Source organism: Asterias rubens, chromosome 4 (genome assembly GCF_902459465.1).
Source record: "Asterias rubens chromosome 4, eAstRub1.3, whole genome shotgun sequence".
Lineage (NCBI taxonomy): Eukaryota > Metazoa > Echinodermata > Asteroidea > Forcipulatida > Asteriidae > Asterias > Asterias rubens.
The window spans coordinates 13,495,687-13,510,211 of record NC_047065.1 but is presented as its reverse complement, the minus strand read 5'-3'; the positions used below and the strand labels follow the sequence as shown (position 1 = coordinate 13,510,211).

The window sequence follows — 14,525 nt, the reverse complement described above, 5'->3', positions numbered from 1 at the left end:
GGAAACAGCCGTTGTAGTCAAACCTTACCATGGCGCCCTCTCTCGCCACTCAGCAGGGCACTTTTTGAAACCATTCATATTATGTAAGAACTTCTGCTTGCCAAATTTCTTTGCTAAGCAACAAATGAGTAAATGCAATGTAATTTTGGCTGGTAACATATTACTGTTAAGCACAATTTGTCTGTGCTCTGTAGGTTTTTGTGCTTAGGGCTTACAGAAAGAGTGGGCCCTGTAGCTTTTAATTGTCCTTGGGGTGCATTTCCTTTGGCGGAAGGTCTTGAAAAAGGAATATAATAAAAAAATTATGCCACTTATAGCAAAAAGTAAAATTTTACTCTCAACTAATTTCTTTTATCAGCACTCTGCAAAATTTCTGGCCTAATTTCATAAAGCCTGTAAGCATTAGGAACTTTCTAACAGAAAAATCTCACTTAAAACCGGTGAGCCAACTGTCCAAATTTCATAGAGCTGCTAAGCACAAACAACATCTGCTTAGCATGAAATTTCTTCCGTGATAAAAACAGGATTACCAACCAAATTTCCTTTCGTTGCATATTGCTTGTTACTGGTATTCAGCCGTTATTTGCTTATATCCTGAAAATCACAGGTAAATTTGGTTGGTATCCGGTTTTTATCAATGAAGAAATTTAATGCTAAGCTAATTTTTGTGCTTAGCAGCTCTATGCAATTGGGCCCTGGTGCTCCAACTTTTTTCTTTAGCAAAGAATTTTTTTTTGCTAAGCTGACTCTGCTAAGCAGTATTTTTTGCTTACCAGCTTTATGAAATTGGGCCCAACTCACACGCTACTAGAGCAAACCTCAGCTCAAATGGACCAACTCCAGCCACTAGTTCCATAGACGAAAGCCTCTGCTTGTACCAGTAAATTTGTTAGCAACCCTAAAACCATCTCAACTCCTTGGGAGAATGCAGCACCAGCCAAACAACAAGCATTGGGGAGTATTTGATATTATAAAACACGGGGGGAAATGACTCCCTCTGAAGTAGCATAGATTTAGAGAAAGAGGTAATTTCTCACTGTTAAAAGACTTCTAGCCAGTCTTTTATTCCTGAAAAGCACTCAAATTAATCCAACAAGGGTGTTTTTTCTTCCATCATTTTCTCGCAACTTTGATGACCAAATGAGCCCAAGTTTTCACAGGCTTGTTGTTTTACGATTTATATGTTGGGATACACCAAGTGAGAACACTTGGCTTAGACAATTACCAATTGCCTTTCATGCCTTTAATAATCGCTAGCTACCCCGAATACTCTTGGGTGATGAGAAGCAAAATGGCAGCCATCATGATGCGCGGTCCATCATAGAGCACCAAAAGTCACCAGAATTATGTTACCAACCAGGGCCCAATTTCATGGCTCTGTTTACCGTAAGCACAGAATCCGCGCTTACGGAAGCAGGGAAATCTGTGCTTACGGCAAGCGAATTTCACGGGTAAGCGGTGAATTTTGGATTCTGCGCATGCGTACTCCACGTTACTATGCATTGTACGCTTACAAGGCTAGCGCAGAAATTCGGCCCTTGCATGAAGCGGGGAATCGCGATCGTAAGCGCAGAATTTGGCGGTAAGCAGAGCCATGAAATTGGGCCCTGGTTTTACCATGTCTCATGTACCGTTTATGATTGGTATTCTGCAGTTCATTTGAGCCAAGCAGAAAACTGTTATGTGAGATATTTTTCTGCTTAAAGCCATTATACACTTTCGGTACAGAAAAAAAAAAAAGTTCACATATTTACAAATAATTTACAGGGTTAACAGAAGGTAATGGTGAAAGACTTCTCTTGAAATATTGTTCCATGAAATGCTTTACTTTTTGAGAAAACATTAAAACAATATCAATTCTCGATAGCGAGAATTACGGATTTATTATAAACACATGTCATGACACGGCGAAACGCGCGAAAACAGGAGTGGGTTTTCCCGTTATTTTCTGCCGACTCCGATGACCGATTGAGCCTAAATTTTCACAGGTTTGTTATTTTGTATATACTTTGTGACACACGAAGTGTGGGACTTGGACAATACTGTTTACCGAAAGTGTATAATGACTTTTAAGTCATTATACACTTTACAGTATTAAATTGGTTCTCATTTTATTGAGTCAATCAATCCTTGGAGCTGCTTAAAAGCAGCTCCAAGGATTGATTGACTCAATAAAATGAGAATCAATTTAATGTCACAATACAAATAACTGATAACTCATCTTAAGATGAATCTTAGTGCTCTGCGAAATCGAGCGTGCCCAGTATAATGACACAACAAAACAAACATATCATACATTATAACATATTTATTTCTGTAAAATATTTATATAATTCTTGTTCCACATTTTGATTTATGTACATACAACTACACATCTGTGTCAAATACAAAGTGTAGGCCCCTACAACACTCAAATTAAACAAAATTTGTTGAAACATTAACCTCTTAAATCCATGTTAAATTTTGTGAACATTGCATAATATCTTACTCTCTATTGAATATTTATTAGTTGCAAGTGATGTAAGAGTCGTTTGCATGAATGCATAAAATCAAGACATTACAATCTTTCTGAATCTTACGCAAATACAAAAACACAGAGGAACTTTTCTTTATTTATCCAACATCTATGGATTTTTTCCCAGAAGTCAGTAAAGCACTGAACGAACAGTGCTAAAAACACATCAGTAGAGTAAAAAAGAAATTATACTTCCAAACTTTAAAGGCAGTGGACACTATTGGTAATTACTCAAAATAATTATTAGCATAAAATCTTACTTGGTAATGATCGAGTAATGGAGAGCTGTTGATAGTATAAAACATAATAGTGAGAAACGGCTCCCTCTGAAGTGATGTAGTTTTCGAGAAAAAAGTAATTTGCCACGAATTTGATTTTGAGACCTCAGATTCAGAATTTGAGGTCTCAAAATCAAACATCTGAAAGCACACAACTTCGTATGACAGGGGTGTTTTTTCTTTCATTATTATCTCGCAACTTCAACGACCAGTTGGGCTCAAATTTTCACAGATTTGTTATTTTATGCATACATGTATGTTGAGATACACCAAGTGAGAAGACTGGTCTTTGACAATTATCAAAAGTGTCCAGTGTCTTTAATGCACTATTTTCCTCTCGTACAGAATTTCTTTCCTCACCTTAAAAGATAACATCAACAGGTCCTAGTGCTTTTTGCCAGGTAATATTTAAGGTCATAATTTTGTTTGAGTAGTTACCAAAGGTATACTGGGTGGTATACTGAAGCGGCAGAAGGGGCAGCTCAATAAGCTTCTCGCCAGTCAGGTAGCCGGTGCAGAAATGCATGATGCTGACTGATGATAAAAATAATAATATTAGTGGCTCCTTATATAGCGTGCATATCCGTCACTCGGTGACGCTCCTGGCAATGTTACATACATGTTACATGTGCAAGGTATGTGGGAATATCATGATGATGATGATACCCACCCTTTAAAAAGTTTTGTTTAAACACCATCTTATTCCTTCTCTGAACCTTCATCTGGAGTGTCAAATTCATCCTCGTCATCTTCCTCATCTTCTTGAGTTGTATCATGTGTCGTTTCACTGGCCTCCTCTTCATCGTTGACCGTGGGCTTCTCCTGAGTGGTTTCTTGAGATGGGGCCACCTCAGGTTGAGCATCTTCCTCTGCATCGTTGACCGTGGGCTTTTCATGAGGGGGGTCTTGAGATGGGGCGTCCTCAGAATGAGCATCTTCCTCTGTGAGAGACAAAATAAGGAAAGACATGCTGTAGTTCCGAGTGTTCATTAGAAAAGGAATTTAGATGATGCAGTTAAGCAAGCAAACAAGCAGCCAGTGGCAATCTGCATCAAATTGCTTTGGTTGGGGGGAGGGGGGGGGGCTCTATATCCCCCGTGCCCATGACGGATACAGAGCATTATAAGGATGATGATGAAGACCCGGAGAAGCTGGTATACAACTGAGTTTTCCCTTTACACTAACATGCCTGCCGCTCATGGCTGTAGAATGATAAGCTACTCAAATTAAATTAAAAAATCTAAATTTGAATTTTTTTTTTTAAATCACCTGCTTTTCCTTTGTCTAAACTTCCGCTGCTCTCCCCCGTTTCGTCTTGTTCTGTTTCCTCCTTAATTACTTCAAGAATCTCCATCTCTCCATCATCCTCCTCCTCCCCATCATCTCCTGCCTCCTCTCCCTTCCCCGTAGCTCCTGGGGCACTACCTCCTAAGAAATCATCCAGAGCCTCCTGTTCTTGGTCGTCCACGGAGATTTCAAAGTTCTCGATTGAGCTGATGTCTGTCGGGGTCCGGTGACCATCAGAGACCACACCTGAGCGATAATGAAAACAGAAAAAAAATGGATTGTATAAATTGATTTTTACCTCAGACCAATATGTATTTAGAGGCAGTGCACACTATTGGTAATTAGTCAAAATAATGTTAAGCATAAAACCTTTCTTGGTAATGGGGAGAGGTCGATAGTATAAAACATTCTGAGAAACGGCTCCCTCTGAAGTGACATAGTTTTTGAGAAAGAAGTAACTTTCCACGAATTTGATTTCGAGACCTCAAGTTTAGAATTTGCGGTCTCGAAATCAAGCATCTAAAAGCACACATTCGTGTGACAAGGGTGTTTTTTTTCTTTCATAGTTATCTCGCAACTCTGACAACCAATCGAGCTCAAATTTTCAAAGGTTTATTATTTTATGCATATGTTAATATACACCAAGTGAGAAGACTGGTCTTTGACATAATACCAATAGTGTCCACTGTCTTCAAGCACTGTATAATCAGCACTTTCCCGAGTTCTGTAAAAAAAACAGGCAAATCACTTGAGTGGGATTCGAAACCACAACCTTTGCATTGCCACTACACCATCCAGAGCTAGCTCGGTGGCTAGAGGCTTAAAAGGATACTGCAGTCAGATTAAATGGCTTCTGACTGTTACCCCAAACAAAGATTTGGGTGAAATATGGAGACTGCCACCATTAGGGCTAGAAACTGCAAGTTCAAGTCCCGCTCGAGTAAAATCTTCTCAGTTCGACCCAAATTATTTCAAAATTTGCTGTGCAGAGTAAATGGCTAAGAGTAAGACAAAATATAATTGAAGTATTTTGCAGCTTGTTATGGTACCAAAACAAAAGAGAGAAACAGAAACACCACAGGTTTACACTGCCTTTAAGGTTATACTTACGTTGCATTTCACCATGCGTTCTGTAATGATCCATGTCGGCTGCAAAGACGTCTTGGAAAGCTTTCTGCCTCTCCATCTTACCAGCTTTCTGGGATTCTTCCTTGAGGCGGACGCTTTGCTCATATTCCTCTTGAAGACGACCTGAAGAAGTGAAAGAAAAAAAGGTTGATTGGTGAATCAATGAAACGGAAGAATCGGTAAAATCCTTGAAATGACAATAAGGTATCAACTCAAAAAGCCATTTGCGCGTTAGATTTGAATATTGTCTGGAACAGTGACGTGCTTGATAGCAAGTTACCGCTATACAATTGTTGCACGCTGTGACGGGTTCCATGGCATTTTGTTCACTCGAGGGGGTAAATGGAGCCCGAGTTACCCGGCCCATCGAGCCATGTAACATGCATTTTGTTGCGCGTCCCATGATTGGTTCTCGACCAATCAAACTTCACAGTTTGTTACCGAGGTAAACAATATACAATTGTTGCACGCTGTGACGGGGTCCATGGCGTTTTGTACACTCGAGGGGCGAAATGGAACCCGAGGCGAAGCCGAGGGTGCCATTTGCTACCGAGGGTGTACAAAACCCATGGACCCCAGTCACAGCGTGCAACAATTGTTTTGTTATACCTTTATATTTATATAATTGTTATTCCTCTTCTCGAAGTTCTGTTGTCATCTTCAAACATTATTACAACGTTCATTGTTTAATGAGCAGACGAACAAGAAACAACTCCCTCGAAACCCGCAGACGTTTCAACACAGAGCTGGAAATCGACCAACGCTGGGAACGATCAAGGTGATGTACACCGGTGTACATCACTTTTCATGTTACCCGGCCCGTCGAGCCATGTAACATGCGTTTTTGTTGCGCGTCACATGATTGGTTTTCGACCAATCAAACTTCACAGTTTGTTACCGAGGTATAACAATTGAATTTGAAATCATCAGACTATAGAGACAGTTGCTATGTCACATGATTCGGGGCAAGCTTTTGCGTAGTTACGTAAGACACGGTGAACACCCATACACAATTCTGAATGGATGTGTATTGCACAATGGTGCCAGGGTCTGCTTATCTGGAGGTTGCCATAAGCTTGCCCTGAACCATTTGACATAGCAACTGTCTCTATAGTCTGAGGAATTCAAATTTAAGGTTACTTGTGACTTACATGTAGCAAGTCATAATACCGGTACCAGACATTATTCAAATCTAACTCGCAAATGGCTCATTCCTTTTTGTTTTCAAGAAACATTCCTTACCTTTCATTAGTTCCTCTTCTTTCCTGAAACACAAAAAAATGAAAAACAAAAAATTAAGGCAAAAACCCCATCAGAGCCACATTTTTATTTTGTCATTGTGTTAACAACAGTTATAACTGCTGACAAAGACCAACAAAACCTTACATTGTGTGTGTATGTTTAGATGCATTCACCCTGTGAAATCATATGGCAGTCTTGTCTAGTGTTTGTATTAACTCATAACCACAGGCGGTGATATTCAATGGTCAGAAAGTAAGAGGGTTAACTGTGTACTGTGTAGATACAATCACCACATGATATTATACTGTGGGCTTGCATAGCTTCTGATTGAAACTGAAAGGTCAAACTGTAGGGGGGGCTGACTGCACTGTGTAGGCATTACAACTTGATGTCACATTGCAGTTTCGCACAGTTCATCTATCGTTCAAAACCACAGTTGGCGATATTGAATGGACAAACAATAGGAGGGTGGACTGCACTGTGTAGATGCATTATCAAATGATATCATACTGCAGACTGGCAAAGTTTATCACTAAGGACCCGTGCAAAGTTTATCACTAAGGACCTGTGCAAAGTTTATCACTAAGGACCCGTGCAACCCTTTCATGGCAAACTTGAAAAATGATGTGATGATCAAAGAGTAAAAAGAGGACAGAGATGGGCCACATCCATACATATGTAGTAGACCTTTGCAACTTTGAAATGGGAAAAGCGCCCTCAATTAACCCAGAAATGATCTTACATGGCTGTTAGTGTTTTGCCATGCAAGGGCCGGGCTGAATGGCAAGACAGTGCTAGGGAATAAACTAATTGAATAAAATAAAACAAAGACTACCGGTAATTGAATAAAATATGGTAAATGGCTGAATGGCCAGACAGTGCTAGGGAATAAACTAATTGAATAAAATAAAACAAAGACTACCGGTAATTGAACAAAATATGGTAAATACATTTTTTGCTGAGTGTATCTTGCCAGCTCTGCCGTCTGCGTTTGTTTGTTCCGGAGAAGTTCGCAATGGTCGATAAGATCTTGGAATCCGGAGAGCATCGACTCCATCTCTTCGAACTCACCCTCTAACTTCCCTGTAAAAAGGCAATAAAAAAAATGAACCCCTTCTCTTAGCGACAAGTGTACTGTGTTTCTTTATGTATTTAACACAACACACAGGGCCAATGGCTTTATGTCATATCCGAACGATAAAGCAGTAAGAAGACAAATGTCATGATCAGGACACAAACCCACACTCTGCTGACCAAAAACACCAGGTGCGCTTGACCGCTGCACTGTAAGCATTTGAGTTTATGGGCTGTAAGCGTAAAGTCCAGTACAGGCTCTGTGGGTAATCCTACATGTAATTGACGTCATGGGTGACATAGGTTATGCTCGTACAACACTAACTCCACAAGGTGTCAAACATGAAGGGCCTATTCTGTGGAAATCCTTGAATACCTTTTCGAGATATACCGAGTTTGCTTTTATTCGAGCGGAAATTAAAAACTCAATTAATTAGCAAGTATTTGTCTGAGCAGGCCAACTTTTATTCCAACCTGCAGTTTACTTTATACTAGCAATACCAATATCTAAGTTGTAATTAAGTTGTAATAGTGTTCTCATATTGCTGTATTGTTCTTTGTGACGAGTGGGGTCTCTACTCGACAAGCTAATGCTTCTTGGAGACCTCGATCCTCACTCAATTATCCTAATATCCTGGTGTTTTCTTAATTATTATAATAAAATGCAAATTTCATCACTTATTCTTTGTTATGTTGGAAAAAATTAATAAAATTGTATAAATTAATATTAAACAAAGAAAATTCTGAGAGCATTTCATTTGGTTTTTCTCACCAATTGAAGCTGTAAGGTACTGGATGTTTTCAACGACTCTTGGTAGATCTTGAAGCTGTTTCTGGAACTGGACAATCGGTTCAGCTCTCCGCTCATAATTCAAGAACACCTGTTGGATGTGTAAATCTATCACCTGCAGTAAAAATATAATACATTTTAGTTTTTTGGGAAAAAGGGTTGGTTCTGGTGTGTCCAAGCAGGATGGGTGCCGTATCTGAATTCTTCTGTAAATTTTGGGTTGAAATTAGACAAAGTTTCCTCGACTGACAGAGCAAACTGACGGAAGCCACATTTGCCTCTGTTGCACAGGGCCCAATTTCAAAGAGCTGCTAAGCACAAAAAACTGCTTAGCATAACATTTCTTCCTTGATAAAAACAGGATTACCAACCAAATGTCTACATGGTTTTCAAGGATTCAAACAACAGCCGAATACCAGTAACAGGCAATATGCAACAAATGGAAATTTGGTTGGTAATCCTGTTTTTATCAACATCAAGGAAGAAATTTCATGCTAAGCAAATTTTTGTGCTTAGCAGCTCTATGAAATTGGGAACTGGTCTTGGCCTTAGTGCCTCTTCCAAGTACCTATTGGATTTTTAAAAAGATTTGTTTTCAATGGAAATAAACACCCGTTACAAAATGGCATTGCCCTCTCAAAGATTCCAGGACTAAACCCACATACAGAGTGAAAAAATAGTTTTATGAGAAATCACTTAACATCACAAAACTGGAAAGCCACTTCAGCGCGAGGGCTACACTTAGCTGATTTGGGCTATCAACCTAAATCAACTGCCACCAGAGGGCATGTTGCCATCTACCCCTAGGGCTGAAAGGGGCTGTCCCCCTTCACAGTCTGTAAGGATCTAGGCATGGGTATCATCCACTAGGAGCTTGGCTTGTATAGCAGAATGCAATACATTCCCAACTTTTTACTGAGCAATATTATGGTCAAGTGCCTTGCACAAGGGCACAAGGGCACAAGGGCACAAGGGCACAAGGGCACAAGTGTCATGACTGGGACTTGAAACCACACTCTGCTGCTGACAACACAACAGCTTGGGTCCGTTGAACTAGACTGCTCCGCCACGACACGCCTTAAGGTTTTTACAAACGTAATAATATTTAATGTCCTCACCGAAGCCTCTTCAGCTGATGCCTCAATCTCTTGATGTAGTTCACTCCATATCCGCTGATACCTACAAAGAAAACAGCACAGGGAATATTATTTTGTGGTCCGGCACTTTCATTTTGTTTAATTTCATTTATTATATGGTTGTGAAATCAAGGAATTTCTAAAAAAGCTTCAAATTTAGGTATGGAAGGAAAACCCCAGATAATCCAGGGAAAACTCTCATGTCCGGTAGAGACTGAAAACCCAATCCTAAAGCCTGGTTCATAACTTCCTGCGAATGTGATACGTATGTTGATGTCACAAATTTTCAACGAATAATTTGCAGCAGTTGTACAGTGCTCAACTTTTGCGAATATTCACAGCGTAAAAAAAAGGGGTTGTGACGTCGAATTCAATCCAAATCGGTTCGCATTCGCAGGAAGTATGAACCGGGCTTAACTCAAGCTCTGGTGTTTCTGACCAGCTAAGTGTGGAATTGAGTCCCTGTTGTAGAACTTGTTTCCTTGAGCAAGATGGCTAACCATAATTGCCTTGTCCTTCAGATGGGACATTAAGCCATACATGTAGGTACCATGTACTAGGATTGAAAGTGCAGGTAAAAGAACCCAGAACACATTCATCGTGGAAGAGTAGAGGTTAACCTTGGTGTTTCTGGTTCACATAGCGAGCACCCTTGTTTACAGGTTTCCTCAGGCTTGCCACCTGTAATGATTATGTTCATTGATGAGAAATTCTTGGTTTCAATATCAGTAGGGCCTAAAGGGCACATGTGAAAGGGAAATTTGCACTTCTACTGTGTTACAAGGGGCACCAAGGCAACAACTAGGGGCATGGAGGAATTTGAGGTATCATCTGGCCTGAATGATGTACGGTTATTGTGTTCATACCTGTCCAGAAGCTCTGCTCCAGCGTCATGATTGCAGACTTGGGGTACTGCTGGACGACTGTGTTCGGGGAGATAAAAAAAATGTCATATTTTTATGGACTATACCTTGAAAAAAAATATATAAAAAAATGGAATGCTATAGATTTTGATCTCATGATTTTGGCTTCATGAACTGCCCAAACTGGAGGAAGATATCTGGCCCTGATTCAAGTTACATTTATTTTCTACAGTATCACTATCAATCAAAACAGGTCCATACAAATTTTAAGACAGTGGACACTATTGGTAATTACTCAAAATAATTATTAGCATAAAACTTTTCTTGGTAACGAGTAATGGGGAGAGGTTGATGGTATAAAACATTGTGAGAAACGGCACCCTCTGAAGTGCCATAGTTTTCAAAAAAGAAGTAATTTTCCACGAATTTGATTTCGAGACCTCAGATTTAGAACTTGAGGTCTCGTAATCAACCCTCTAAACACACACAACTCATTATTATCTTGCAACTTTGATGACCGATTGAGCTCAAATTTTCACAGGTTTGTTATTTTATGCATATGTTGAGATACACCAACTGTGATGGCTATAGTCTTCGACAATTACCAATAGTGTCCACTGCCTTTAAAAAAATCTTTTAGGCCTATAGATTTCAAGAACTAGATGCAAACAATGAGACAGTGCAGAGGGATCTATTTTAGAAGCACAACTTTGCTATTGTTTTGTGTGTAAAGCGCATTGATCATTTTTTGGAATTGCGCTATAAGAGCTGGTTTTATTATTTTATTTATGTAGGTTCCTAGTTACATGAATTGAGAGAGAGAAAAACGAATATTAAGTGAACCATGGAGGTCTGCAATCGAGTCTAGCCATCAATACTAGGATGTTAGATGAATAACAGTGGTCCCAAAGAAAGCATTAGAATGGTTACATGAAGTAAAGCCTGGGGCCGATTTCACAGAACTAAGATTGATCGTAACTGCAAATCAATCGTAGTTGCTATGTAAAGTGTGATGTCACAATACAAATCACTATAGTAATACTGACAGTTTGTCTTGCGATGAATTTTAATGCTTTGCGAAATTGGCCCCAGGTTCATACTTCCTGCGAATGCGAAGCGAATGTTGACGTCACAAATTCGCAACAAATACTCTGCAGCAGTTTAACTTTGCTCAACTCACTTGCGAATACCGCTGCAAGAGAAGAGTTGTGATGTCATATATACGTCAAACTCGCATCGCATTCGCATTTGCAGGAAGTATGAAACAGGCTTAAGTTAACATGAAGTTTTGAAATCAAAATATCGGACGTCGAATCATACTCACTTATCTTTCTTCAAAGCTGACAATTCTTCCCTGTTTTAAAATGGAAATGAAAAGAAGAACTTAAAAGGGCATTCGAAACAAACCTTTCATAACCTGGGGCCATATGGTGTTTTAAGAGTACAGTCAAAATCAAACTTAGTAAAAATAGACACAGATTTTATATAACAGTAATCTGTGTACCCCTTCACATTAAGGCTTGATTTCACAACTAAGTGTTAAGATTGATACAACTGCAAAGCAATCTTACTTGATGAGCAAAGTGTGTCACGTTACAAACAAGGCAAAACTGACAACTGATCTTTAAAAGATGATTCTAGGTTGTGCTTTTCACAGAATTTGTTTACTGGAATGGACCAGATATTCTTTTACTATACAAAAATTTAAAAGAGAAAAAACAAAAGTACCTACACAGTTTTAATTTGACCGGGCACTAAAGACTAAATCTCGTTTGCATTTACAACGGTAAAAATTATTTCAATACTCAAAAGAGCTGAAACTTGAAAAGAGATTTATCATCATCAAGCTGAAAGTCGACATTTAGGCCTAATTTAAAACAAAAACGAAAGACAGCTGGACTATTCCTGTCATGAGTTACTGGCCTGATGCTAAAATTACTGGCCTGGGGCTGTGGTCTAAATTTGCTTGAGACTGGGACGAGTTACTCTACCTAACTTAGGATGAGTTAGGACGAGTTACTCGACTTAACTTAAGATGAGCCATACATTTTGTAGGCCCTATACCTCCTAGGAATAGTCCTAAGTTAGGACTAGTCCTAACTCTTTGTGAACATGGAGCTATGAAATGGACCCCTGGCTGGAAACTCATATTGGATGGGAAACGTTCGGCACAAATACAAAATCAGTGATTCTTCTGATGAAAGGGACAAAAATTGTCTGGTCATACCTTCGAGGTATTTTGACTTCCTTCGCTCGGGTGCTCAGGGTCTTCAACCTGTAAAATGATATAGAAGAAATGATGTTAGAAATTTATTCACTTCAACATGTTGAAAATTACTGAACTAGGTATCAGGCCTTAGTACTTATATGTTTAAGTTAAAGACAGTGGACACTATTGGTAATTGTCAAAGACCAGTCTTCTCACTTGGTGAATCTATACTAAATGCATAAAATAACAAACGTGTGATTGTGAAAATTTGAGCTCAATTGGTTGTTGAAGTTGCGAGATAATAATGAAAGAAAAAACATCCTTGCCACAAGTTGTGTGCTTTCAGATGCTTTTGAATTTGAGACCTCAAATTCTGATTCTAGCTCCGACCATGCTCCGACTGAGCTGATCATACCCATGCCTGGTCTCGATATCAAATTCGTGGAAAATTACTTGCTCTACTCAGATCTTGAAAACGTTCAGAGACAGAGGGAGCCTCACAATGTTTTACACTATCAACAGCTCTCCATTACTCGTTACCCAGGAAGTTTTTGTGCTAACAAAACTAACAACTATTTTGAGCAATTTTTAATACTAATCCATAGGATAACTTTCCGTATGGCGCCACCACTTTTTCACTCATTTTTACAAAAAGGGATATATCAATCAGGTAAATTAGATACTATATTATTTTATTTCGAATGAAAAAGTGGTGGCGCCATACGGAAACTTTTCCAATCCATATAGTGACACTGCCTTTAAAAATAACCCACATCACAGCATGCTCGCACAGCAATTTTGTCCTAATTAATTTGCTGTGGTGCCCTGTTTGACTTTGAGCATGAAGGTAGGATTCTTATACAAAATGTACAGAAGGTCCCGTACACAGAATATCACCTAGTATGTACATGGTCTGTACTAGCCCAGTGTGACAACAGTATTGTAAAAAGTATATGCTTATTATGTAAAGGCCTAATTACCCTGCTGACAGATCTTGCTGGACATGATGAAACTTCTGTCTGAGTTGATCAAACATGGCTGCTTCCTTCAATTCCTTGATCGAACTTGTAAAAAGTTGTATGTGTTGGATCCGTCCCCAGTAAATCAAGCCAACTGAAATAAAAACATGTTTAAACCGTGGAGGAATGAAGTAGAAGGTCTAAATCACAACAAAGCGATCTCACAGCTTCTGACACAACGTGTCAACAGCGCATAAATTGTAGTTTTTGCTACTACTATGTACAAGTCAACAACCCACCGACTGTTGTTTTTATCATCAACCCATCACTTTATCAGTTGTCTCTACTCTGTCGATAGGTGGCGGCAGACTCACCTCTGGTAAAAATACAGACACAGATGATGCAAACTCCACATCAAAATATTCAAACATGCTTAAAAGCAATTGTTAAAGTCTCTCAGCCCATTGAAAAACAACGTATATTTTTGGAGAACTGAACTTTTGATTTCTTTTTAATTTTTCAAAGGTCAACCATTTGGACCCATAAAGTAACACACTCCTAAATATATGTCAAAACCCGGTTTTCATTAAGCACTTCTCTACATCCCATCAGACCATCGGCCAAGCCTTTCAAGAAGTCTCCTCGAAAGTGAAGCAATGAACCCCCAGACTGTGTAAACTTGTCATAATTACCGAGCAATGAATCAAACTATCCTCAACAAAAATTGTTATTCAGAAATAATGGAGGGCATATACATACATTGTCATCAGTTTTGTGTACAAAATATTTGTCTATTTTGTGAAGTGCAACCGGCCCACTAGTCCAAACTAAACAGCCTTTTTCAAAATATTGGTTAATAAAAATCATGGAACTACCTCCGTGTAAAACGTACACTTTCTCAAAAATAAACAAATACAAGGGCAGTAGGGTGGCACGGACAAGCAATTTAACAACTTCAAAAGACACGATTGAATTCAGTCACATGTTTAGGCACACTATTTTATTTTGTCATGTTTACTTCCAACAATGTTTCAACATAATATG

The 14,525-nt window shown here is 39.1% G+C and overlaps 1 protein-coding gene across 1 annotated transcript; it reads right to left on the bottom strand.

Annotated features, from left to right (window-relative positions):
* Positions 1-3,044: 3,044 nt before the first annotated feature.
* Positions 3,045-13,766, bottom strand: LOC117289765 (dysbindin-like). The gene is made up of 11 exons (XM_033771030.1): positions 13,503-13,766; positions 12,541-12,588; positions 11,638-11,667; positions 10,317-10,373; positions 9,433-9,493; positions 8,297-8,429; positions 7,401-7,533; positions 6,451-6,473; positions 5,191-5,331; positions 4,063-4,326; positions 3,045-3,734 (listed from the first exon to the last, which is right to left on the bottom strand). Exons 1-11 carry the CDS (start codon positions 13,556-13,558, stop codon positions 3,493-3,495), a joined length of 1,188 nt encoding a protein of 395 aa, XP_033626921.1. The 5' UTR covers positions 13,559-13,766; the 3' UTR covers positions 3,045-3,492.
* Between the last annotated feature and the right edge of the window lie 759 nt (positions 13,767-14,525).

Excerpts from the sequence above, each read along its gene's own strand:
- LOC117289765 (XM_033771030.1), bottom strand. The coding sequence starts at position 13,558 with ATGTTTGATCAACTCAGACAGAAGTTTCATCATGTCCAGCAAGATCTG. Across the intron at positions 9,494-10,316 it reads GGAGCAGAGCTTCTGGACAG|GTATCAGCGGATATGGAGTG; the intron begins GTATGAACACAA and ends TTTTCTTTGTAG. Across the intron at positions 4,327-5,190 it reads AACGCATGGTGAAATGCAAC|GTGTGGTCTCTGATGGTCAC; the intron begins GTAAGTATAACC and ends ATTATCGCTCAG.